The sequence below is a fragment of the Balaenoptera musculus genome, chromosome 11, assembly GCF_009873245.2.
Source record: "Balaenoptera musculus isolate JJ_BM4_2016_0621 chromosome 11, mBalMus1.pri.v3, whole genome shotgun sequence".
Classification (NCBI taxonomy): domain Eukaryota; kingdom Metazoa; phylum Chordata; class Mammalia; order Artiodactyla; family Balaenopteridae; genus Balaenoptera; species Balaenoptera musculus.
Window position 1 is genome coordinate 11,755,147 of NC_045795.1, and position 27,818 is coordinate 11,782,964.

Below are 27,818 nucleotides of genomic sequence, written 5' to 3' on the forward strand. Positions count from 1 at the left end.
AAAGTTTGGACATCTACAAGCTGGCGAGTTGCAACCAAGAGCTCCGTGCAGTGAAAGCACAGACTAGAAAAAAAATCAGCCCACCAGCAGAAGGACGCTATAGCACTAGAAGTCTGAGCCTGGGCACAGTGAGGGGCGCCTCCAGGGTCTGGCGTTCATATTTAAACTGCCTCTGTGGTCCAGAAAACTACAAGCCAGGTAACTTAAATCATCCCAGGCATGATGCTGCCTGTCACAAGCAAATAGAAATTTCTGGATGTCGACACATCCTTAACCCAGGGTCTCACAGGAATATAAACTCAACAGAAAATCCAATCCGATCCGGAATTTACAGTACACGTGTCACTATGAGTGAGGGTCAGCGAAACAAAGACTGTTAGCATCTTTTCCCGAGAATTCAAAGTGGCTTTAAATATTTTAAAGAAAGAAGAGATTGAATCAAACAATGAACAAGGTGTCAAAAATCAGATCAGGCATTTGAAAAAAAGCCAAATAACTTCCAAATTAGGAAAAATCACTGAAATTTAAAACTTCGGGCACAAGTTAAAGAGGTGACAGCCAAATAGAAAATTAGTGAATGAGAAGACAAATTCTCCACTACACAGCAAAGAAATAAGTGGGAAGTATGAAAGAGCTTAAGAGAAATGGAAAATGCAAAAGTTTACATATTCACAGTTCCAAAATGAGAATGGAGACAGTAGGGACCAGCAATATTCAAAGAGGCTGGTTACCTTCCAGATTTGCTGAAAGATCAGGCATCCATGATTTAGGAACAAAATACATGCCAAGCAAGACAGATGAAAGAAATCCTCACCTAATCCACTGCAGCGAAATGATGAACATCAAAGAGAAAGCGCAGATTAGGAAAGATCAGGAAATACTTAGACCGACAGCTCAGCAACAGGAGTCAGAAAGACAGTGGAATAACAGATTCAAAGAGGTGAGGTAAATGTCATCTCTTAAGATCAAGTGTGAGATATGACTCCCCCCTACGCCTGCTCTCAGCAAAGGTCGGACCACAGGAGGAGGGAAGAGGGCATGGGTCCCGGTAGGGAGGCCGAAGTGCACGGAAGAGACATGTAAGTCTGTGAGTATATATAAAACTCGGAGTAAAATAATCATAATAGTATCAAATTTGGGGAATTTACTCCAGCTGAATTGAAGGACTGGACGATAATGACAGGAGAGGCGGCTTGACGAGAGCCAGATCCCTGTTTTGTCTGGCAGGAAGGTGGGAATCTGATTGTCTCTGGGCACAAGAAATCATGAAGGCTCAGCACTAAAGCAGGTTAAAGCTTGTTACAGTTGAGACATCCCACTCGAGGTGGCAACATCCAAGGCAGGGGAGCCGGGTGACATGTGCCATCAGTGTCGCCCTTGGCCGTGCAGGAATCACGGCCACTTCACAGGGGACACCGGGGCGGTGTTGCCCTGGGGCTCCTGCAAGGCTGACCCGTCAGGGGGACCTGAGTGCACAGGGGTCAAGCTCGTGCCTCTGGGGGTTGCTCTTCTGTGGGGGAGAAGGTGGGGATCACGCGGGTTTTCTTTGTGACTGTGGAGTCCTTGGTGGCGTTTCGGCCTGGCTTTGACTTCAGTTTTGAAAGGAGCAGAGTCTCCCTTTTTTTCTGTCTGTGCCATTCTCTTAAAGAGGGGGGGAAATAATTGGACTAAAAGCGTAGGGGGCACTTGCAGGAAAACAGAAAGCACCGAATAAGGTGGTAACGAAGCCACTTTTATAATCTGTTATGTGTCAGATCTGGTTCGTTTACATTTGCTGTGATCACTGGCTGCCTGGTTTCATTACTACCATCGTATTTGCTGCTTTCTATTTTCCTGAAAATGTTTCCTGTAAGTGATAAAGTCTAGTTATTCTGTTGGTAAGAGACACTCCTAAAATATAAGAACAGAAACATTAAAAAAAATTTAAGGAAAAATGGGAAGTGGGCAAACAACTAATTAACTTGAAGAAAGCTGACATGGCTATATAAATATAAAAAAAAATAGACTTAAAGGGGAAACAAAAGCATTATTGGGGTAAAACACAGCACTTAGTGATTTTTTTTTTCCTTTGGAGGTTTATCCACACTACAGCATGTATCAGTAGTTTGTTCCTTTCTTTTTTTTTAAATTTATTTACTTAATTTTATTTATTTTTGGCTGCATTGGGTCTTCGTTGCCATGCGCAGGCTTTCTCTAGTTGCAGCGAGTGGGGGCTACTCTTTGTTGCCGTGTGCAGGCTTCTCATTGCGGTGGCTTCTCTTGTTGCAGAGCACAGGCTCTAGGCACACGGGCTCTAGAGCACAGGCTCAGCAGTTGTGGCGCACGGGCTTAGTTGCTCTGCAGCATGTGGGATCTTCCCGGACCAGGGCTCAAAGCCATGTCCCCTGCATTGGCAGGCAGATTCTTAACCACTGCACCACCAGGGAAGCCCCTGCTTAGTGATTTTTTTAATGGTTCCATTCACCAGGAAGGTAATTCAGAATTTCTATGTGACTATATATTTTGTGGTTATTTTTATAAAGCAAAATATGGAAGAATCACAAGGAAAATGGTAACAAGTCCATAATCATGGGGGAAATGAGGATCTAATGTACCTCTTTGATAATTAAGCAATCCAAAATTGAGTAGTAACAGGAAACATCTGAGCAAGCCAATTTACAAGCCTTTTGAATTGGACACTTACAGACCCCCCACCTCAATCACAACAAAGAGAACTCTCCAGACGTTGCCATGGGTCCCCGAACGGACAAAGTTGCCCCTGGTTGAGAACCACTACTTAATGAAGAATTAAAATTAAGATAGTGAGGTTTGGCTCAAGGCCAGACAAACAGAAGACTGGAACAGAAAAGAAAGCCTAGAAAAGACTCAGTTGTACTGAAACTCACAGAAGACCATGTGAGCGGTGGAGAGAATGCTGGTGCTGAGATAGTTACTGCTCTGAAGAATTAAAGTCAGATCCTTACCTCACGATGCACACAAAAACCAAATGGTGGTGGATTTAGGGGCCAAATATAAAATGGAAAACAGAGAAACTTTTAGAATAAAACATAGCAGAGTATCCTTATAACTTGGAGGGAAGGATTGCCTAAACAAGACACAAGTACAAACCATAAGCAAGAAAATAAAGTGGGCAAAGCTTAAAAATAAACACATTTAGCAAAGGCTACACTAGAATAGAGAAGCCACAGATTGAGAGAAGGTATCTGCACCAGACATCATCAGAAAAGGCTGATACCATGAGTGTAAGACTCTAAAGGAAGACAACCAACCAGTAGAAAAATGGACAATCAAGGAACTGCAGATTAAAGCCAAAATAAAGTATCATTTCATACATATAAATTGGTGAAAAATTTTAACTATCTGACACTACCAAGTGTTGACAAAGCTGTGGAGGGAGTGGAGCACGCACATACAGCTTCTGGGAGATTGTAAACTGGTGTGGGTATTTGTGACAGAATCCAGTACAGTTAGATACGCTTGTCGTCCTATGACTGTGTCCTAGTTATGTACCCTAAAGAAGCGGTTCTCAAGATGTGGACCCCAGACCAGCAGCCTCAGCATCCCTGGGGAACTTGTGGGAAATGCACATTCTTGGGCCCTACCCCAGACCTACTGGGTTTAGCACTAGCCCAAACATCCTCCTGCCCTCCCCAGGCACTGGGACACCCAGGGGCTGAGTCAGAGTGTCTGAGGGCACAGGGGGCGCCCCTGGCTACACAAGATTTGACTGAACTACCAGCCCAGCAGAGATGCCAGGAACCCAAGGTCTAACAGTGGGAACACACAGGTACAGACAGGACATCTTCAAAGGTGATGTAGTCACAACTAACTACACACTGTCAGGATACCCAGGTGCTTAGCAACAAAGTGAAAGCAGTAGATGTTTTTCTGAGAAAATGGGAGTCTTGTCAGGTGGAAGAGAAAACCTGCATCAGGGTCTTACAAAACACCTCATCACGTCCTAATGGCACGTGGAGCTGCTGGGCATGCGTGGGCCCCAGGTTCCCATTGCTCCTCAGCATGGTGGGCACTGCCCTCACTCCCCTTCACGTGCGTGAGGCTCCCCACTTTGTGGTTCCCAGCCTCACCACAATCCCAGTGGGCACAGATATCCCTTCACCCTTAGATCATTTTCTGGATAAAACTTTCCATGCCTTTGTCTTAACTAAAAAATGATGCTTTGGAAAGTGAGAAAAATTCAGACTGCTATTTCTGATTTAGTGGAATGAGTGTAAAATACCATGTTCACTGTAGAGATTCTTATTTTGACTGACTTTTCTAAATGAAAGCGTGTTCATCCTTGGAGATGAATATGCTGTAAGAAAGGGATGTGTGACTCCCAGGCTGGGAAGTCTAAGGCATGGCCCTGGACAGCGTTGTGTGGAGAAGCCTGTTTGATATTTGTGAACATCTTTTCTGCTCCAGCTGAAGCAGGAAGCTGAAAAGCCCAAGGCCTCCAATTCTCTTCCTCAGTGCTTTCAAAACCACACATATTGGCAATGTATGTGTGACTCTCTTTTTTACGTTAAAAAAAAAAAAAAAAAAAAAGAGCCCAACACTTTTTTGAAACTTGAAGGACATTTTTTTAGGTGCTTGAAACCATGAAAATTCAATTCCTTAATACTTAATTGCTATCTGTTCAACACGTCTTGACCGAGCCCTTCCTTCTCTTTGCCCAGCACTGGGCTGTGCTGGCCACAAGGACCCGGCAGTAACAGCCCATCCCTGTCTCAGCAGGCTCACGGCCAACGAAGAGGGACTTCTGAAGCTGCAGCCTCTGCTGTGTCCTCATCCCCTGAGGATGGGATCTCCTAAGAGGCACCTTCATATTCTCTTTGCCTCTGCTGAGCACTTAGCAGGTGCGCAGGAAATGTCTGCTGAACTAAACTGAACAAGCATTAGAGTCTCTACTGCTCTTTTCTTCACTCCCACCTCCCCATGCCGTCTTGGCATAACGTCTCACTGTGCTCAAATCTGTGGGGCAGATTTGCTGGGGTGTGTGTGTTATGGACTAAATGTTTGGGTGCCCCCCCCACCCGCCCAAATTCCTAAGGTGAAGCCCTAACCCCCAATATGATGGTTTCTGGAGGTGGGCCTTTGGGAGGTGATTATTCTAGAGGTCATGAGGGTGGGGCCCTGAGGATGGGGTTAGTGCCCTCCTAGGAAGAGGCACCAGAGATGGAGCTCTCCCTGCCAAGTGAGGACAAGCTGCAGACCTCTCACTGGGAACCAAATCAGCCAGCACCTTGACCACAGACTTCCAGCCTCCAGCCCTGTTGTGTATAAGCTACCAGTCTGTGTTGTTTTGTTATAGCAGCCCAAGCAGACTAGGGTGATGATGTCCTTCTCAGCTGCTGCCCACAACATGACACAGATCCCTGGAGTGAACAGGGATGGCTCTCTTCATAACCAGCGCCAAACACTAAAGAAACTGAATAGTGAACGTACTCTGAGGGAACATGCAGTCTGACTTTCCCAGATGAAGACAGACTCTCCATCAGTGGCACACACAGAGGGCGAGCTGACTGGAGATGAAGCAGTTGAACTTCAAATCTGTACCATCCACCTCAGTTTAAGAAGCACTGTCAACGTAACGCATCCTTCAGTCATTCTAAGTCACACCTATTAGTCTGTTTTCTCTACATTCTTTTCCTTCCTCGTTCTTTGATTTCTTTAACCTCTCCTTGGGGAGCACATAGAGAAGGAAGGAACAGAGGGAGGGTAACAGATAAACTGGGGGAGGGGGGCTTCCATGAGGGGCAGGGTATGGAGAGGAAAGGCCAGGGCCAGGCAAAAGAGGAAGAATGAGCACAGAGGTTTGGGAGGAGCAGGGGCTTCCAGGAGGAGGGAGGGCAGGTAAGCGGGGAAGCCCAGGACGCTTGTACACGCTGCCCACTGCTCCTGCGCTGGCCAGAGAGAAAACGTCAGCTGCCCGCCCAGACCACTCCTCCACAGGCACCAGGTCCTGGGAAGGAAAGGCTGGTGAAGGGGCCTGGAATCCAACTCCTGTGCCCCTCAGCATGTTCTTGGGAACAATAAGATGCATCTAGATGTACATCACAGCACGACTTACAGAGGCAAAGATTCTTAAGTGTCCAACTAGGAAACTGCTAGGATATGTCCTGACCATGAAGATGCCGCTTTTAAAACATACCCTTTCAAAGGAGTTTTAATAATGTAGGGGAAAGATCCCCATACACTATGAAGGAAAGTTAGATACAAAGCCAGATATATGTACAGTCTATATAAATAGGCATGCACAAGAGAGAATCACCCTAAAATAGTAATAGGGATTAGGGATCCTGTGCTACAGAATTATGGCTAATGTTTGTTTTGTCTTTTTAATGTTTAAAAAAAAATGCATTCCACGTTTTCTAAATATCTTCAACAAAAGCCTAGAACTATAAGAAGAGGCAACAGCAACAGCAAGACCAAGACGGCAGGACGCATCCCCTTTGAGCCTCTGTCCCAGCCCCGCTCTGGAGCCAGCACCCTAGCCACACGCAGCGCGGGGCCCGCTCCCTGACTTGCCTCGCCTCTCTGCTGTCTGCAGGCAGCCCGTGGAGAGGTACTGCTCCATGTCCTGCTGGAAGGCTTCCTCAAAAAACTTCTGCCGCTCCCTCAGCTTCATTTGCTGGGTTTGCTCCATGTCCAGGACCTTCTGGGCGTGCTCCGCATCGAGTTCAGCTAAGGACACAGAATAATTGGGGTCAGGCGGGGTTTGGAAAAGGACTGAGACCGGAATGGGTATAAATACCGACTCACAGGCTCACATCTGGCCCCCTGACTGCAGCACAACAGGTGGAGAGCTGGGGCTCCTGGAGGACCATGACCCACCGTCCACCTTAACCTCACCCAGCCCGGCCGCAGGAGGCACTCAGTAAACGCTGGCTGCAGAGCCAGCACGTGGCCACTGGAGTCTGTGAGAAGAACACCTGGTCGTGGCTTTGCTGTCCGTGAACCAGCCACTTGGCTGAGTCGGTTAACCTTGCTGAGCCTCATACTGTCCGAACATTTGGGATAGAAATATTACCCCAGTACTGACGTGAAACGTAAGAACTTTATATTCCAGCGAGGGCTGCGTCAGTCACGCCAGGAAGAACTATAATACGATGAGCCCGAGCCTCACCGCCAACAAGAAGCCTGAATTTACCTTCCCGTACGACCTGCTGGCGGCTCACCCTTCCCCAGGCTGCATGGGGAACACAGATGATGCAACCACTATTCATCCTGTACACGGGCCAAGGGTTGGTTCTGAATCTGCTTCTAACTCTCCAGTCCTTTGTTCTTCACAGGATGCGGTGGGCAGGATTCGAAGACAGCCCCCAGGAACTCTGCCCCCGGATGCACAGCCCGCAGGACCCCAGGACTCGTGATTAGGGTATGCTCTGTGGCCAGCTGACTTTATGAGAGAGAGGTCGTCTGGGTGGGCCTGGACTTTTCCAGGAGAAGGGATGTGAGCACAGAAGGGGTCTGACATGAGGGTCATGCCCCCTCCCTCGCTGGCTTTGAAGACAGAGGGGCCTAACACAAGGACTGAAGGTGTGTCCAGGAGCTGAGAGCCACCCCAGGCCGACTGCTAAGCCTGAAAACGGAGACCTCAGTCCTACCACTGCAAGGAGCCAGGACTCCTCCACCAACCTGAACGAGCTTGGAAACAGATTCCTTGCAGCCTGGTCAACCCCTGATTCCAGCCTGTGAGACCCTGAGCAGAGAACCCCATCACAGGTTAGAACAGCCATCATCAAAAAGCCAAGAGATAACAAGTGTTGGTGAGGATGTGGAGGAAAGGGAGCCCTTGTGCACTGTTGGTGGGACTGTAAACTGGTGCAGCTGCCATGGAAAACAGTATGAAGGTTCCTCAAAAAATTAAAAATAGAACTAACATATGATCCATTAATTCCGCTTCTGGATATATATCTAAAGGAAATGAAAACAGGATATCAAAAAGAGATCTGCACTCCCATGCTCACTGCAGCATCGTTCACAATAGCCAACATATGGAAACAGTTTAAGTGTCTGTCAATATCTGAATGGATAAAGCAGATGTGGTACGTATACACAAAGGAATATTATCCAGCCATGAGAAAGAAGGAAATCCTGCTGTGAGAGACAGCACAGGTGTGCCTTGAGGACATTATACTAAGTGAGAGAAGTCAGACAAAGACATATACTGTATGATCTCACTTATACGTGGAACCTAAAAAAAGTTGAACTCATCATAGAAGCAGCAGAGTGGTGGTTACCAGGGGGAGAGCGGGTGTGGGAGCGGTGGTTACCAGGGGGAGAGCGGGTGTGGGAGCTGGGGAGATGCTGGTCCAAGGTGCAGACTTGCAGGTAGGAGTACGTCCTGGCGGTTGAACGCACAGCACTGTGATTACAGTCAACAACATCGTATCATATTCTTACAAGTTTCTATGAGACTAGATCTTACGTGTTCCCACCACAAGAAAGAAATGGTAATTATGTGACATGATGGAGGTGTGAGCGACTCCACAGTGGTCAACATGTTGTACACCTTAAATTTACACAATGCTATACGTCATCTATTAAAAATTAAATAAAAAATCTTAAGAAGAAAGTCTTCATGGTGTTACCAAGTGATTTTTAACCAAAAAAAAAAAAAAAAAAAACCCCAGAATTTACAGTGAACAATAGTCTTGGAGGTCCCACATGATCGACCTTAGTCATTCCCTCCACAAATACTCAACACCTTGTGTCACAGCTCCCGGGTACAACATGATCCTGTATGTGTAGATCTTAAAAACTTGACAATGGAGTATATTTTTAATCCCAAATCAGTTATAGCCTTCAATATTTAGAATATTCTGGATATTCTTCTTGTATCCTAATCTTCATATATGCAAGGAATGCTAATATTAACCAAAGCAACACAGACAGGAAAGTAAATCATCCTGACGATGTGTATCACGTGTACAATGGTGATGATGTGCAGTCTTCTCACACTATGATAATCACTATGTGCATTCTCTGAGTTTTCATGTCACCCTGACTTGCAGCCCCCCATCTCCTATCTCTGTTTACAGGGAGATGGTTTGGAAAGAGCACAGGTTTTGGAAGCAGTCTGGGCTTGGTCCTATCCCCTTTATGCCTTTAGATGCTTCTGGCACGTCATCCCACCTCCCTTTAGCCCACCTCTGATTTCTGAAAGGCAGCTCTGTGTGAGCTCATCTCTATGCCCACATACAGATGGTCCCAATTCAAGGTGCATCTCTTATTTTTTTGGGGGGGTCAGAGTATCCTCTGAATCCCAGGGAACCTACAAGTCAGCTTAGCCCAGAAGTTCTGGGGAATTAAGGCAGCTCTCAACCAGTGGGTGACAGAATCCAGTGTATCAGTGCCCAGTCTCCCATCCTTTGGATGGACAGTTCTAGGAGGCATTCTGAACAACTGTCAGAGGTCCTGGCGGAACCGCAGCAGCGACATTAACGATGCCTCCCTTTATCGACGTTTCCTTCTTGCCCCCTCACCCCTGCTTCCCGGGATCACCTCTCACACAAACTACCTGCAGGAAAATCCTCATCTCAGGCTCTGCTTCCCGAGAAACCCAAGCAAGGATATCTATTACCAGCTACAACTAATTGAACCTCTCTGGGTCTCAACTTCCTCCTCTGTACAAGAGAGATGAACTTATTTCATACGGGTGTTGGCAGGATTAAATGAGGTTAACACGTGAATCACCAGGCACACAGTATTGCCAATAGCTGACAGCTAATATTACCAGCATTATTATTAGGAAAAGGAAATGATACGAAATATTACCATGAACCAGGATGAGCACGACACTGAGAATCACCCCAACTCTTTCAGCCCCACTCAGACACTTCAGACTGAGTCACCTATCAGTGCCCTTAACAAACGTGCAAGGAATGGAGCGTGTACTTGTAAGAGGGAGAAAGGGAATTCAATAGGATGTCTTTTCACTTATTTCACTTCAGCCATCAACCTATCTGTTCAAATGCTTCATGACTGCCAGGTGCATTAGAATAAGTCAGCCCTAGAATAGATTAAGTATGCTTCAAACACTTCAAACGAAGTTCAATTACTCTTTAAAAAAAAAAAAAAAAAAAAAAAGCCAAAATAGGAAGCTCAGAAACAAAGATCAATGCAGAAATTATCAAAGAGGTTTTCATTAAAGAATATCTTGTTTTAACTGAACTAAGATTTTATATAGATATAGAGATATATAGTTATGTAACTTGAAAACTTTCACTCTTCTCAAGACTTTTGCTTCAAAAGTTCAATTCTCTCGTGTTTCTGAATTATAAGTTCTATAGTTTTTGTCTTAGGTTTTTTACATTGGAATGAAATGTAATCATGTTCCAGCCCTCACAAAAGGTGGGACACGGTTGGGTTAGGGAACTTAAAATGACTTAAAGGAAAATAATCACTGTTTTAAGTTTTAAGACATGTTACACACTAGTTATTTGAAACATTTCCAAACGCCTTTTGTCATTTCCCACTTTATTTCAGAGCCCCTCTTATATCTCAGGGCTGACCTCTAAGCTAGAATCACAGAACTAAGTACATTAACTCTATACCAGCTGTACACTCAGGACAATGATGAAAAAAGCACATGGCAGTTATTAAAAATAACTGTCCTGCTCAGCAGCTAAGAAGATTCACCCTCAGCTACGTGCCTGAGCAAGGATGTTCTGACTGTGCTGTTTGTTCTGGAATCATTGGTTCAGCTTTTGCCAAGAAACAACTACATTTGGGAGTGGAGAAATGATGGAAGGACACTGAGGGAATATTTCAAATCTAGAAGTTTAAGAGCATCTGACTCTGGGAGAACGACTGTGGAAAAATAGAAATTATAGAACATTTTCTATAAGGAAAAATGACCCACTATTCCCATCGAAGATGTCATTTATTATACCAGGGAAAGCCAGACAAATACAAAGATTTTAAAGAACTTCAACAAATAGCCTTAAGATTAAAGAGAAAAAAAAATAAACACACCAAAAAATTAGATAAAAGATGCTGTAGTTTTTCTACCAGAAGTCAGGAGTAATCATTTAATTCCATTATCAAGCCAGGTCTGTGTCTCCTTTATTTCAACTCCAGTCATTGCTCAGGTTTTATCTGACTGCAACTTCCACTCTAGCCTCCACTATCAATTTCAGTTGGATAATTTCTCAAAACAACAACAAAAAATTCCATTACCAGTGAAGATGTTATAATCAATTCTCAATTATATGTTTTAATGGGGCATAAGGGTATATGTATGAGATATAAAAAAAAATCCATCAGGCTCATTTCAGGAACAGTTTCAACTTATTCCACAACTAAGCCATTTTAACAGAGCTGATAAGTAATAAAAGACAGTGAGGTGTTATTGACTGAAAAAGCCTGGAGCTGCTGGGAAGAAAGAAACTGATGATGTGAGGAAAACCAGGACAAACCTCTCCGTTAAAAGAGTTACTGAGAGTCTCTTTAATCCAAAAATGTTAGAAGAGAAAACAATAAAATTTAATTAAATATGAGTTATGAAAAATTCTGGTAATCTCTACATAATATTAAAGATTGAGAACATTTTTCATTCAAGATAAATAAGCAAGACTAAGAATAGATTTTAAATCTATCACTTAAATATTTACAATTCAGATGTTTTTATATCGAGAATACAAATTCTGTGATACTAAAATGCATATGATATGATCAAGGAAGAAATGTGAAATCTCTGTAAATTCCTAAACAAATTTCTAAATACAAGTAGGTGAACACGTATCTTCCTAAACTGTTTTTTGACAAAAATTTAACTGCCAACAGGCTGTCAAACTACATGATCACTAAATTACTACACTAAATTCTGTCAGTATGACAGAATTTTAAAAATAGGACCCACTATTTTTTTTATGCTTCTAATTATTTGCCATTTATTTAAAAAAAATTTTTTTTTGATGCATGAACAATGCATGTACATTGTGGAGAAAATTTTAATCATGAAAAAGCACAAATAGTAACGTGAGAAGCCCTCTGAAATCACCCTAAGCGGAGGAGCGCCACTCACATTCTGATGCACGCGCACCAGCGTCTGGTGCACATTCTCTTCTCCTTGAACCATATGAAACTGCAATAGTCAGTCTTTCTTTTTCCTCTTTTTGTACCACTGGAAGAGTTGCTGCTTTTTTAACTTTTTACTCTGAAATAGTTACAGGTTCATAGGGTGTTGTCAAGAAATTAACAGAGCGGTCCCACACACCCATCCCGAGTCTCCCCAGTGCTAACATCCTATCCAGTTACGGTACAATATCAAACCAAAAAAAACAGACAGCGGTACACTCCACAGAGCTAATTCAGATTTCCCCAGTCATGCATGCACTCGTGTGTGTGTGTGTGTGTGTGTGTGTGTATGTGAGTGTACACGACGGGGGAGCTCTCTCCAGGCTCATCACACACGCAGGCTTGTGTAACAACCGCAATCAGGATGTTCAACATTACCGTTACCACAAGGCTCCTCCGGTTGCCCTCTGGTAACCATACCCTCCCCCTTCCTCCACCCTTACCCCTCCCTAGTCCAAATCTGTGATCCTGTTATTACACAAATGCTACCTAAATGAAATCATGTGGTGTATATATATCCTTCTGAGATTGGCTTTTTTCACTTGGCATATTCTTGAGGTTCATCTTAGCAGTTGCTCATATTGATAATTTGTTTCTTTTTGTTGCTGAGTTGTGTCCACGGTGTGAAGGGACCACTAGTTAGACTAGTCACCCACCGAAGGACACCTGGGTCGCTTCCAACTTTTGGATACTATGAGTAAAGTTGCTATGAACATTTGTGTACCAGCTTCTGGATGAAAATAAGTCATTTCTTTGAGATAAATGCCCAAGAATGCAATTGCTGGGTCATATGGTAAGTGCATTTTTTGGTTTTGAAAGGAACTGCCAAACTCTTTTCCGGAGTGGCCCCTGTCACCAGTGTATGGGGGACCTCATTCTTCCACATCCTTCCTCACCAGCATTTGGTGAGACCTACTTAATAACTATGATGGAGAATCTGTTTCCTTCCCTCCTCCTTTTCCCCAGAGTATGTGTCTGTTAGAAACAGGTTTCAACTTCCTCTTAAATATTTCCAATAATTGCTATTATTTAAATAGCAAAATATATTTAATTTTAGAAAAATTCTTTACAAGAACGGAGGACTTGTTAGTGACAAAATATACAAGATTTCCTTCCATTTTTAAAACCCACCTACTCTGTATTTTTACCATTTAACAGTTACCTTTTATTTCTATCTCAAATTAGTTTTCAAAATAAGGCACACTCAACCATTTTTAAAGTCTCCCCAACCTCCTGCCCCGCCTTAAAAAATGAATACAGATTGTTTCAGGGAGGACAAAAAAGATATTTAATTAATACTGTCCTAGAATTGTCGGTTTTAAACATTCATTTAAAATACCAACTTCTGTGCCCTACGTTTCTACAGTTTTTAAAAGTTTTCTATCTAGCCTTCATCAACAATTACTTTCCAAGACAGGTTTACAATTATTTTATACCATACATTATTTCTATGAGTATTTGAAAGTATTATAGAGCCCTTTCTTTAATTCCTTAGAATTGGTCTTTGGAAAAAAAAATTCTGTGCATGTTAAAGTCAACACATGTTTTAAAAGAAAGTTAAATGACTCTTTACAGAGCTTCTCTTCAGCCTCCCTCCAACACACACGGACGCGTGCACACACACACATTTATCAAAAGCCAAAAGGTACTTATTGCTTCTACATGCAACTAATAAAGGATACTTCTTACCTAAAGTGTAGTAGTTTAGGATAATGGCAGGTTTTGCAGGCAGACAGAATAAATAACTCCTTTAGACAACAACTCATGGCAACTCCTAAGGAGACTCCACAAAGTTCAGTCATTTAGAGCAGCTACTGGAACAGCTGTTTCCTAAACCCATGTCACAGGAAACAAACACTATTCTAGTATCTAAACTTCTGGAACACTTAAAAAATTTCTATCAATTACCCTGAAGGAAATGACCACTATCTAGAGTATTAGCAAAATAGACACTGCAGAAACACGACATGTACAAGGTTTGCCCAAAGCAGTAAGACAGAAATGCTCAACTGTACCTTATCTTTTGCGAGAGGAGCAAGGCAGCTTAGAAGCCCCTGATGTGGCTGCTGGTCTCTGAGCCACACCGTTCACCCCGCCAGGCCTCCAATTTCCCATCAGTTAGAAAGCGGTGGGGGGGGGGGGTGTTTGAATGATATCCATAGGAAAGTCACGTCCAGCTCTTAAATGATATAATTCTATTTTTACTTCCTTTTGACTGGGGCAGGAAGAGGTCTCCTGAATCCTGTCTTTTTTTTTTTTTTTTTTTTTGGTAAGATTATATGAAAATCAGATTAGCAATAAAGGATTTAGGACCTTTTGAATTTGACAGTAACTTTTCAAGAAAATCAGATTCAACTATTAACAAAACCCTGAAGGTACATTTGCATTTATCTTCCTGGTCATTTTACTGCTTAAAGAATGATGAGAACAAAAAGCTTAAGATTAATGGGTAAGTGAGAAGTGCACTCAAACTGTGGCCAGAGGCTTCACGAGTTATGAACCTGTTCCAACGTCATGGCAGGAGCCGGACTGGAGGGCCCCTGGCCTGAAGTGAGTCTAGGTAGCGTCACGACGGTTGTACTTCCTGCCGGGGTCGACAAAGAACTCGATGGGTAAGACGTCAGTTTAAAGGGGTGGTTCAACTCCACTGGAAAGGGCTAGTCCGTGATGTGTTACAAAGGATACTTTTTACAGAAACAGTATGTGAAATTGCTGTTAGATATCAAGCGTTTGCCATGTTATCCCATTCTTTGGATGGTTTCCAATTTTTTCTTGTAAGATTTAATAAACTCCAGGCTAGAAGCTCTGTGTTATGAATATTTAGCCCAATTTCCTAGAATTTTAAAGTCCTGACATTTTCCTTAATTTTACTTAGAGTACTGACCTACTTAACAACAAAATGTGGGGGGAAAATGGGAAAGGTTTAGATTGCTACAGGAATCCTTCCAAACTCCAAAGTTTTTTTTTGTTGTTGTTATTGTTAGTACATTAAACACTCTAGAAAAAGAAGTATAAAGCAGCTGCTTGTGTCTAAGTATGAAAATCAGCTCTGCAGAGTTCATTCAAAGGGGTTATGGAGATAGCAGGCCCTTAGTGTCATCAAAATCAATCCGAGGGCTGGTGACACAGAGGTTGCTGGACCACTGGGCCCCACGCCCAGAGTTACTAATCCAGTCATTGGTGGGTCGTGAGAATTTACGTTTCTAACCAGTTCCAAGGAGATGTGATGCTGCCTGTCCGAGGACCAGACTCTGGGAACCACAGCTCGTAATGAACTGTTTCTGTGCATCCACTTCATTCAGATTTTTACTCTGTACAAATATTTATATAATGGAAAAGAATAAATATAAGATGGGGAAGCTGGCACAATTCATGGAAATGACAGAAACATCCTCTCCTAAACTCTCTTTAGAATATTTGCAAAATCATCTAAAAAGGAAACTCTCCAGCAGCAGCCAAAACATATAATGATAAACAAGCAGGACTTACAGTCATCTTTACTGATAAGAGATGAGCACCTTCAGGATGAGAAAAGCGCTGGATCCCCTTCTGTGGAATCCCTTACCAGTCCCTGGCTCACAGCCTGGGGGCTTCATACAGCAGGAAACAAAAATGTTGTGACCATCTGTTCCTTGTCCTGAACCCCGATCCAACCAAGGAGCAGGTCCTCATCCTCGCCATTTGCAGAGACAACGTGGAGGGGTTTACATTAATGTAATCAATATAAAATTACATTTGTATTTAATACTAATACACAAACTCTGTCAAATAAAAATTAAGAGAAGAAAAAAATACATATACCCAGAGTTAGATACGGCAAAGAAGGTATGCCAACGGAGGCAGAAGAGATGTAACAATATGTGACTGGTGATGGGGTTTTGGACTTGGCATATTGATATTTTCAGCTGAAGGAGTTTGAGAAAATGGCAGAAGCAGGAAGCTCACTCTGACCTCCCCCTTGCTCTTCTCCCCTGGAGCAGGTCCTAAGACCCTCATGTGGGAGGTACCCTCCCTGTACCCAGAAGAGAGGAGCACCCTTATCAACAAGACGGAAGGACACAGAGAAGAGTGCAACACGCTGGCCTGGCTAAGTCTCCTCCAGTTCACTACACTTCCCTCAGAGCCTTTGTCCTAATGACATTTCTCCATGAACATCCACTCTTCCTCAAACCTGGCTTAAAACACTCAAGTTTAACTCTTTCTTTGGGTCTTCATTTCCTTATGAAGGCCCCCATGTTAACGTAAAATTTAACATTAAATAAATCTGTACACTTTTCTCCTGTTAATCTCTGTCATTTTAATTTTCAGACCCAGCCAAGGACCCTAAGAGGATCGAGGAAAACATTTTTTCCTTCCCTGTACTAACTATCATGCCCAAATACATGCTAACACATTTTGAAGCATCAATGAAATGAATAATCTGATTTTAAAATTATACATGTTATAGAAATTAACACAGGAAATGAAATTGTTAAATATCAAAATCTAATGGAGAAACTGAAATTATTTCAAGTTTTCAAAGTCATGGGTATGGAAAGGAATCAAAAGCTATCTAATGGATTTTTCGTAGTAATTCTGAAATCAAAGCTTGATCATGTATTTTTTTAAAAGGTGGTGAGAGGTGAGGAGAAGCCTAGCCCCACCAGATATTAAAACACTTCACAAAACAACAATCTAAACATTATGGAGTGACTTCCCTGGTGGTCCAGTAGCTAAGCCTCCGCACTCCTAATGCAATGGGCCTGGGTTCGATCCCTGGTCAGGGATTAGATCTCACACACAGGCCGCAACTAAGAGGCTGCATGCTGCAACTAAAGATTCCACATGCCACAACTAAAAAAAAAAAGATTCTGCACGCCACAACTGAAGAACCCGCACGCAGCAACGAAGATCTGGCGCAGACAAGATAAATAAATAATTAAAAAACCCCACCAACATTATGTAAAACAAAAAGAGATGGGTGGATCATTTAAGTGGAAAATCCCCAAAAGAGATGTGACCATATGCTAAACAAATATAATAAAGGATATATCAGAAACAAAGGAGAAAGTAAAGAAATTTGTAATAAGTGGCATTGTGAAAACTAGTTGGCCATTTATAAAATCAATTTAGAGGCATACAGGATAAATTAAATAACTGAAAACCAAAAATGATATATGGAAAAAGAAAAAGAAAACCAAATTAAACCTTTAAAGTTACTAATAAGGGATCTTACACACTACAGAAGAAATTATCAAGGATCAACAGATACTGTGTAACATGAACAGTAAACACTCTTGGATATTAAAAAAAAATACAATAAAAAGGGAAACAACAGATTGAGGAAAAACAATTGCCACAAGTAGCAAAAGATCATTATTTTTACCACAGTAAAAAAAAAAAAAGAAAAAGAAAAAGAAAAAAAAAATCCAGACCCCAATAAAATCTTTTCAATAGAAAAAAACAGACAGTTCACAGAAAACAAAAATTGTTCAGCCCTATATGTTATTAAAAATGAAGTACCATTTTTGTCCAGTTACATATTGGCCAATATAAAAACAATGCTAACAAGAGTGAGGTGAGATACTTTCATTACTAGGTTTGCATAAATTGTTAAAAAGACTCTTAGAAAGCAATCTGATTTAAAAAATCTCTAACATACTTTCACCTAGTGATACCGCATCTGAAGATACACGCTAAGGACATAATCCAAAAGAATAAAAGAGCTACTGCCTACCTAAAGAAGCTCATTTCTGTATTAAATGACTCGGCCACTTGATGAGCCATCATGCAGCCAACAACAAACATGGTGAAGACGTAAGATATTAAGTAAAAGGAGAATAAAAAGACAAATATGTGTAACTTATCACATGAAAAAGGGCTGGTAAAGCACTCCTGAAAAATTAGTTTCATTAATACAGTGAGATTGTGGATGGTTGTTGGCCCTCAATGGTATAAACTTTTTGTAATGTTAGATAGCTTTACAATTAAAAATTCAAATAAGCATAAGATTCTATAAACACACAAAATATATTTTCATTCCCCAATAATCATAATAAATATGTGTTTTGACATATCCAACTAATACTTTATTGTTTTGGGTGGTTATAAAAATAAAAAATTCCTTCTTTTAAAATGTTCAGTGTATGAATGTACTTCTTTATTCACTTATTCTTATGTAATATCATTCACAAATTTAATTTATTCAATACATTTAATAAGCATATTTACTACATGCCTATTAACTCCTTATAGCTTATTTGTTCATGATTTAAAATATACTACTTTATAGCAATACTACAGTAAAATCTAGTGTTACCTGGAACTTTTACAATCAGAAATTTCCATTAATCAACATTTTTGAGCTTCACTGATATAAGTAGTTAATGATAACCTAAGACATTAAGAGATTTTAAAGACCTTTCTGAATTATTAAAAAATTTTATAATACATTCTACTGCTTTGAAAATTGGTAATCTTGAACAGACTAAACAGCAAATAACAATGGTTTAAATGGCAAATAAAACGTTTAAACTAACAAACTTCTCAACCTTGAAAACCTGGTATGCTCATTATGCAACAGAAGTAATCACATAATTAAAAATTTGAGAATACCTTAACGTGCTATGGATTCACAGCTGTTAAACATAATCTGTTCATGGATTAAGATAGATCACACCTAGGTTTCACATCAATATTTTCTATTCAGAAATTCTAAACTTTAAAAACAAAAGAAAACAAGTTCTTCCCACTTCTAACACTTGTAAGGAAGGAATGACTTTTTTGCAAACAGAAAACTTAAGGACACAAAAACCAAAATCACTCCCTTGCTCGTAACATTTGAATTTCAGTACAAAAGTCGTGTCACTGGAATTTTCTCAAGTAACAGTTCTCATATCTATGGTAACAGTGATGTAGACTGGCTGCTATATTATAAGAAAAATTTGAGAAATCTCCAAAAACTAAACTCAAATGCCTGTCTAAGGAAATTTGGAGGAGGGGGCAAAAAGAGAAAGAAGACAATAAGATCTCAGTACATCTGAAAATGAGACAATGTTGATGAAAACAAAACCAAACTTGTTGGTGGTGATTGGGCCTGGTGTTGAAGCCTACGGTTTTTTTAAATCATTAGTAAAACATTACAGATATAGATACTAAATTTAAATTTTCATTAACTATATAAAATTTATATTTCTGTATCTTACTCATCCAGGAACAAGCAACAATTTGACAAATGTGAGCCAATTCTGACAGCTGCCCCCTGAGATGAGTCTCACTATCAGTATGGGGAAATAAACTTAAGCTTTGGTTGCTTTCTCATGAGTCACATCAAAAATAAAATGCAATCAGAGATACCACCACTTTCTATTTTATGTTTGACCCCAAAGAAGGTGTCAAAGGAATGCCATCTGCAGGTCTACAATTTGAGCATTGCTATCTGAACAAATGATTTTCTTCTTTTTAAGGGGGATCTGAATCTGGAAATCCACAAGACGAAGCCGGCGTGCGCACCAAGAGAGGAGGATGTGGCGGTCCCCGGGCGGCGCCCCCCTGCTCCCCGGGGTCTCCGTGGCTACCTGGCCTCCTCTCCTGGAGCTAGTTTTCCTGCCCCCGTTAGCTTGTGTTATCTTTCCCACCAGCCTTTATACTCAGCTAGCTGTTGACTAGGCTCTGTGAAAAGTTTTTAGAGGACAAGATCCTTCCAGCAATTCAGAGCCAAGATGCCGTGTTTTTAGGTTTAGTATCTCCCTGAAGGGACATCTGCATTTTAATAGGACACGGTAGAATCCAAAGGCCTTTAAAGCTCAGGGAACAAAGCTAAGAGAGGAAGTTTTTGGGCCGGGCTCTGCCCCACGACTGCGCAAGTCACACCGCCTGGAGCCAGCTCCTGTGGGCCAATCCCAAGTCCCCCCAGGAACTGTCCTGTCCACGGGGGACAGAACCCACTGGTTACACAGGCAGTTCCCCACACTCCACCAGCGGGATGCTGTGAGATCAAAATCATGTTCAGCTTAAGATCACACATTAGCATAATGATTCTCTATGCTGATAGAATAATTCAGATGTTAGATTGCTTTAGACTTTAAATATCACTGAAGAACACTCAATAATATTCAAAACAATTACCTTCGGAAATGTTTTCACTTATGCTGCCTTGATTTCAAATTAAGTAGTCCAAAAATTGCAATCTAGAACGATGGTTTCAAACCTTTTCAGGTTTAAGAGTGGGTGTACTTTTATTGACAATTTATTGAGAAAATACATGACAACAGAAATCTATTATGAATTCCGTAGCACTTTTAAAAATGACTTTGAATTTTATTCTGCACAACATTTACACACATTTGCAACAGAATACTGCATATATTTCAACTATATTTATCACACAGTACCCAAAGTTCAACATGCTTTTGGATGCAAGAGCCTCTCGTTATAAATGTCCTCATGCCACAGGTTGGAAACATTCTGCTTCTAGAAGGTTCAGTGACAGTCAAATGTCAACTTGCTTGAAAGCCGATCACACCACATTATTTCCAGAAAATATTTTAGAAATGGGGATTTATCACTTTCAATTACAAGCTGTTGGAAGCTTATGAATGAGTGACTTATGAGTAAATTAGTACTATGAATGGCTGCCGTGGTCCCCCCCCTCCTCCTACCATAAGTCCCTCACTGCCAGCTAACAGGGTGGGGATGAGACATGGATTCTGTGCCTTCCCAGACAGGCTGGCGGTACTAGCCAGCAGGGATGGCAGGAGATGGTCCCTGAGGAGATCCCTGAGTCCAGAGGCAGAGGAAGAAGTTGCATGAAGAAGGGACCAGTGGGAGAGCAACCCATCAACACACGGGGCAGCCTGTGGAGTAGACCGAATTCCTCACTTCCCTTTGAACTACTTCCTGAAATTTCACCATTAGAGATTTACATATTTTACATTTCTCTTTTAAGCAAATTGAGAATACTCTATTTGGGAGCTTTTAGAAAACTGCAACATTCAAAATAGATATAGATGCTAGATATGGGGAGAAATGGGTAGAAAGGTAGACGATTTTGAAGAAAGGGGGAGAGGGCAGCTGTGGTGGAGGCCTCAGTAGGGACTTTTGGCCGTGAGGGTAATTAAGGCCCAGCAGAAAGAGGGACCAGAAAGTGAAAAAGACAAGTATGAAATGTCAAAGACGCACTATTCCTGATTCAAAATGGTGTTCAGAGATGATTTTACCCTCTGCTCTTCCTGTTTTCTCCTGGCTCTTTAACTACATCATGGGCAGGGAGGACTTCTGCCAGAACAGCCTGGAAACTAGACCACTATTCAGGAGGTATCGCTGAGAAACCGCCTTCCCAGCTACACATGACTTAAAGCCAACATCCTAGGGCTCCAAATAAGCCACGCGCTCTCCCCTGCCCTTGACTGTGACTGCACTGCCCTTGACTGTGACTGCACTGCCCTTGACTGTGACTGCACTGCCCTTGACTGTGACTGCACTGCCCTTGGCTCAGGGGCCTGCACTCGGCCAACCTCTGCTCATCCTCCGGGTCTCAGCTCAACTGCTCCCCCTCTGACAAATGCAGGGAGTCTTAGGCTCTCTTTCCTCCACCCTCCCACTGTAACAGCTAAGTGTCACTGCTGCCACATGCTTACCCTCTGTTCCTCCACCAGACACTAGGTTCCTCGAGGGCAGACATGATGTCTTTTAAAGGGATCAGGATATGCCACCCCAAAATATGCCACTTTGGTCTGAGGATTATTTCGAGCTAAAGGCGATACAGAAACAGCAGAAATGGGAAAAGCTCTTTGGCCTTCCCCTCTCTGTCTGAAAGCAGGGTATAAATTTCCCTTTGTAAAGGAAATATAAATTTACGTTTGTAAAGATGTCTCCCTCTCCCCTACCAGGCAGAGGAGATGATGCATCAACAGAGAAGGCAGCAGCCTGAGTCCGTGTAACAAACCTCACTCAATGACCCCCTTCTCCCATTAGGTCCCCATACACTCACCTTCCCACAGTCTACCACCCCTAGAAGCCTGAACTCTCCCTCCTTGTCTAGTTATATCTTCACAACTTATCACCCTTTGTTAAAATGCTATATAAACCCCCGGGTCTAACGGCTGCTCTGGGTCTTCACTTCTTTTCTATGAAGGCCTCCATGTGTACACAAAAATTAAAATATTGCCATCAAATAAAAAATCTGTCTTTTGTCAATTTAATGTTCAGGGCATCGGCACTAAACCTAAGAGGTGGAGGAGAGGGTTTTCCTCCCCTACACTTTCAACCTGGCAGCCTCAGCGCCTGTCACGTGCTCAGCGAGAGTCCGGTGCATGACCTGGTAACCACGCTGGCATGGTGGCTGCACAGTCGATACCACACATCCAGGAGCAGGGGCACCACGCACCGGTGGGTGGTAGCAGGCTTCCCACTGGCTGCTTGACTGCAGAGGTGCAGAAGGCAGTCACAGCAGGCCAGGTGTTCAAGATGCAGTCATGCAGAAGACAAACAGACACAGCAGCTCAGGAAACAGCAGCGCAGCTGAAGGGAAACACTGGCATCCCATCGTATGCGCTGAGAACAAACATGTGTCATCACCACGGCTAACAGTGGGAGCAGGAAGTGGCTACAACTGGCTTTCAGGGGCTGGCAGTGGACAATGATGTCAAATTGGTCCATAAAATCAGTGTAGTACACATTCAAAAACACCTGAGCTTAACAAGACTCACTTTAATACAAAAATGCCATTGCCCAAGGACTACGGAAAAGTTGGCCAAGAAACCTGTAAAGCATTAAAAATGGCATTCCAAACATAATGCCACCCCCAAATGATCAAAAAATACAGCCTCTGAATCACTTCCCAAAATTCATATTTACAAAATGATGCAATGAACTGTTCCTTGGGGTTGACAACTGAAAGTAGGCAGAGAAACTGAAGGAGTATTGAGTTTATCCAGAAGCATACAACCTGTAAGGATATTTATCCTTTCAATGAAGGATTCAATACATGCATGAGATTATGGGAAATCCCTTATATGTACTCAATGATATGTACTTAAAACGGCAGCAAGATATATAAGAAGCCTATTTTGTTGCAAGGAAAGTCTATAAGTTGAGCTACCACTCCTAAAACAAGACCCATAGTGTTTTGAAACACGGATGTGACATGACAGTGTCCTTTCCATGAACTCTCCACAAAATGTCAATATTCCTTAGAATGAAGGCTTGCCCACCAATCCAATACACAGAAATAAGTTGTTTTCTTAGGCAACTTTGTGTGGTCTTTCCCTGTTCTAGGCACAAAATAGGAATTCAAGAATGACTGTGAAAATAGCAAATCGATGACTAATTACAAGATAGGAGTAAGAAGGCACAGCATTCAAGAAACATCCACCCAGGAAAAAAATTTATCTAAGCCAAAACAGAATTATTTTCATTTTATCACTTTGTGTTTTTGTACAAGATCATAAGCAGGAGAGAAAAACAAAAAACAAACAAACAAAAAACCCAAACACTTGCCATCTTATGAAAAAGTCTGCCTAAAAGTATAGTAAAACAAGTTGAGTTGACTGTATGAGATGGTTTGTAACATATCAGGGAAACAGCCCTCTGTTTCCATGTCTTTTAAATATGTTAGCATATAAACTAACGTCCTAGATAAAGATACAAGATTTTTAAACCCTTAAAAACACAAACTTCATATTATGTAAGACGGCACCGTACGAGATATATGTTCGGTTTTAAATTCAGGTAAGACAGAACCACACAGTACTCCAGAGAGAGAAGTGATCTGATAAGCATTTTGGCACAAATCGTTCAGGCCTTTCACTGTCCTCTATCTACCTTCCCTTGTATGCAGAGGAACTTTTATTCTCCATGGTCAAGGCAATTAATGACAATGCTCTTGGCAACAGGTAGCTCTGCCTTTTTGGCTCAGGCAGCTTTGCCAGTTCTTAAATTTGCTTATAAAAACATAGGTGGGTCCCTTAGAAAAAGCCCCAGAATCTGACAGTGAATTTCTTATGTCTTTTTCTTTTTTTACCCTTACCTTTCCTAAGCCTAATTCCTTCCATTTACGATCATGGGTACACACACAAGAGATGCAATATTTTCCCATTCCCTAGAATCTCTTAATTTTGATGGTCAAAAAGGTCCTACATTTACCATTTATGACAGTAAGCAGCTAAAATGTTCCTGCAAAGGGATTTCAAGACTATGTTGTCGTTCTTTCTTTATATCAGCATTTCATTACCTCTCTTTCTCTATACCTGAAGTCAAGAGGAACCTCTGATTCTCTGTATACTTCAGAAAATTGTAGAAGAAGAAGAAATATGTTCCCAGGTATCAATTTCACAGACAGAATGGAAAGCACTTAGAAAAATACATGTTTTAGTTTTCTGAGCAAGATATTTCTTTACCATTAGTCTAGAAATCCCAGTACTTTCTGTTGTATTTTGAAAGATAAAATGAATTCGATTTTTTTGTAATCCCTTTGAGAAATCGTAATTTGCTACTATTAATTCACTGAGTCAATTAAAGGACACTCTGGGAAAAACGTAGAAAAGATTCTTCCGCATTTCATATTTCAGAACTAAAATAAAAGCTCAGAGTTGAGGTTGATACTGTGGTGCTTGAAAATGTCTCACAATCATCTTTTGTTGAATTAGTGGGTTACAGCTCACAGTTTGTGGCACTGTCATTGTTCTCTCATATTCACCAGACTCAGTTACATTTCCCCTGATAACTTCCTGAAATAACAGTAGGGGGGTCCATCTGAGACTACTCGACCCTAGATTATAAGCCACTTTTCTACAACAAAGGTACTTGCTCTTCTATGTATGTAGCATAAAATAAGTACTTACTTTTTTTTTTTTTAATGAAATGGATGTATGAATAAATAACTAACTTGCTTTTAATTTTTTTTCCTAAGTCTTGTGAAGTAGGAGGAAAGCAGTGAAGATGTTTAAACTAAATTGCTGTGTGTGGGCTATTAGGACCACCTCCTTTTGGTAAAGAAAATCCAATGAACAGAACCAAAAAGAGGTGTCTGCTAGGGAACAGACTGGAAGCCACAGACACTGGCTTACTCACCCTTATTATAACCTCCAGGTTGGAAGCTTGACCATGCAGATTCAAGGCAGGTAAGCCCTCAAATGTCCCTAATCATCCTAATTTTCACATTTCCCTTGGGCCCAAGCTACCATTATCTCTCACTAACTGGTCAACAGCCTCCTAGCTGGTCAATCCAGATCCACACCAGCCCTCTTCCAATCCATTTCTGCATAGTAGCCAGAGCGACTATTCTGCATAGCAAACCTGGTCATGTCACGCCCTGCCTAATAAAACCCTCCCAGACTCCAGTGCTCTTAGAAGGACTGCTTCACATGGCCTAAATGATCCCGTCACCTCTCCAGTCTCATCATGTACCACCACCTGCACTCACTGCCCCCAGCTCGAATGGTCTCCTTCCTTCTACCTCTTCAAACTTGACATAATTCCAATAATAGCCTTGAGCTTTGCACGTGCTGTTTCCTCTGGACGTAATCTCTTCCCTCCCCTTTTAGCTCCTACTCAGCTTCCAGATCTCAGCTTAAGTTCCACTTCCTCACAGAAGGATTCCATGATCTCCACAATTAAATGAAACCCAACTTATGATAAAACTTCTAGAAGAGAAAAGGAGAAAGTCTCCATGGCCTTGAATTAGGCAAAGAGTTCCTGGATATGACAAAAGCACAATTCATTAAAAATTTTTTTGATAAAATGGATTTCACCAAAATTAAAAACTTTTGTGCTTCAAAATATACAAATGAGAAAATGAACAACCACAAACTGGAAGAGAATATTGGCAAATCACATATCTGATAAAGAGCTTGTATCCAAAATACAGAACTCTTTCAACTCAATAAGACAACCTAATTAAGAAATGGGCAAAATATTTCGGTAGTCATCTAACCAAAGAAGATACATGAATGGCTAATAAACACATGCAAAGCTGCTCAACATCATTAGTCAGTGGAGACGCCCAAATCAAAATCACAGGAGAGGGAACACATGGCGTCCTCTACGAGCACCATCCATCTACGAAGCAGCCGAACGCAGTACACGGAGCACAGCCTCTGAGGTCAAGAAGACAATGTTCAAATGCCTGCTTCACAAGTTTCTAGCTGGGTAATTTTGGAAAGTTACGTTAAAATCTCTCAGATTCATAAAACAGCGACAAGGACGCTACGGCTGCTGTGAGAATGAACCCCTTGTGTACAGCATGGCTTCTGCCTCCTTCACTCCACTGAAGCTGCTCTGCTCACGGTCACCAGCGGCTCACATGTTGCCAATTCCAATGGACATATTTCAATCTTCACATTTCTGAGAAGATGACAAAGCTGACCACTCTCTCCAATATCTAATTACTCCAAATTGTGTTAATTCTGCTTCCAAAACATCCCTGGCATCCATTTCCACTTCTCCCCATCCCAGTCCCATTCCCTTATCCGGCCTCTGCTCCTCCTCAACCCTTTCTACTGTCCGTTTTCCACATACCTAACCAGAAAGCAGCACTCATTTTCCCACATACCCAGTAAGAGTCATCTTTCCAAATTATGCATCAGATGTTACCCCACACACCCACCCCGCTACTTAAAACCCTTTGTCGGCCTTCCCTGCAGTACAAACGAAATCCAAACTCTTTCTAATTCTCCGTAAGGCCTTCTGGGTCTGGCTTCTGCGGCGGCTCCAGCCTCGCCGCAATCTGGCCACACAGGCTGCCTTTCAGTTGTTTCACACCTGCCAATTTCTTTACCGCCGCTAGAAATTTCTCCCCCTGCCCCTTATTCATATTGGTTTTCTCCCTCTCATTCTTCTGTCTCAAAGAGTCACTACCTCGGGTAGTCCCTGCCCTTCCCACCCCCTTCACCAGTCTAAACTGTGTCCCTGTGATAATGACAGTCATTGCTTGTAAACTGCCTAACTCTTCCTGCTGGACCAACCTCCATGAGGGCATCTCGCCTGTCCCTCGTGTATATGTCTGTACGTGTGTGCGTATACTGTGTATGTACATACACATATGTGCATACACCTATTACATGAACGTGTACATATTATATACATGTATACCTACTACCAGCAGAGGGCCTGGCACACAGTGGTCAATCAACAAGTGAATCCTATTATTTACTTTTTGTTAAGGTCTACAGAATAAAATGACCATTAACCCAAAGTCTTCCAAGTACCTTTCCCAACAGCCCCGAGACAACTTTGGGATTCCTTTCTGTTCCAAATACACTTGTATACACTGTCTTACAATTTTTCTGTCTCTTCCTACTAGACTATCAGCTCCTTGAAAGTAAGAATCTTTTCAACTTCGAATTCCCAATGCTTAACAAAGAAACAGGCACAAATCTTTGTTGAATCAGCAAACACTGATTATAGCAGAAATTTTTTTTAAAAACCTTATTTTTATTTGGACAACCTTCACAGGTACCAATATGCAACTGGTCCGTCTGGTTTTACTCTGATGTTTTAATAGTTAATCAGAAACAGAAAGCCAAATCAGCTACATCATCTCCAAAGAGCCTGCTTTCACTTTCCATAAGATGTACTTGAACATATAGGTAATTTACATTCAAATAATTAATTTTGTAATTAAAAAATCTAAAAATAAAACACATATGGCTATACTCTTTCCATACTTTCATCAAACCATATTTTAGTACTGACCTACTCTGGCTTAGAGATTGACTAAATCAATTCCTGATTTACTAACAATAATCTTGTAG

General features: G+C 41.7%; 1 protein-coding gene across 1 annotated transcript in view; it reads right to left on the bottom strand.

Moving 5' to 3' along the window:
* Positions 1-27,818, bottom strand: part of DTNBP1 (dystrobrevin binding protein 1) — a 119,893-nt gene that overhangs the window by 3,878 nt on the left and 88,197 nt on the right. Inside the window, exon 8 of the mRNA XM_036868502.1 lies at positions 6,532-6,687. Coding sequence (XP_036724397.1) covers positions 6,532-6,687 — 156 coding nt within the window. The remainder of the gene's footprint in view (positions 1-6,531; positions 6,688-27,818) is intronic.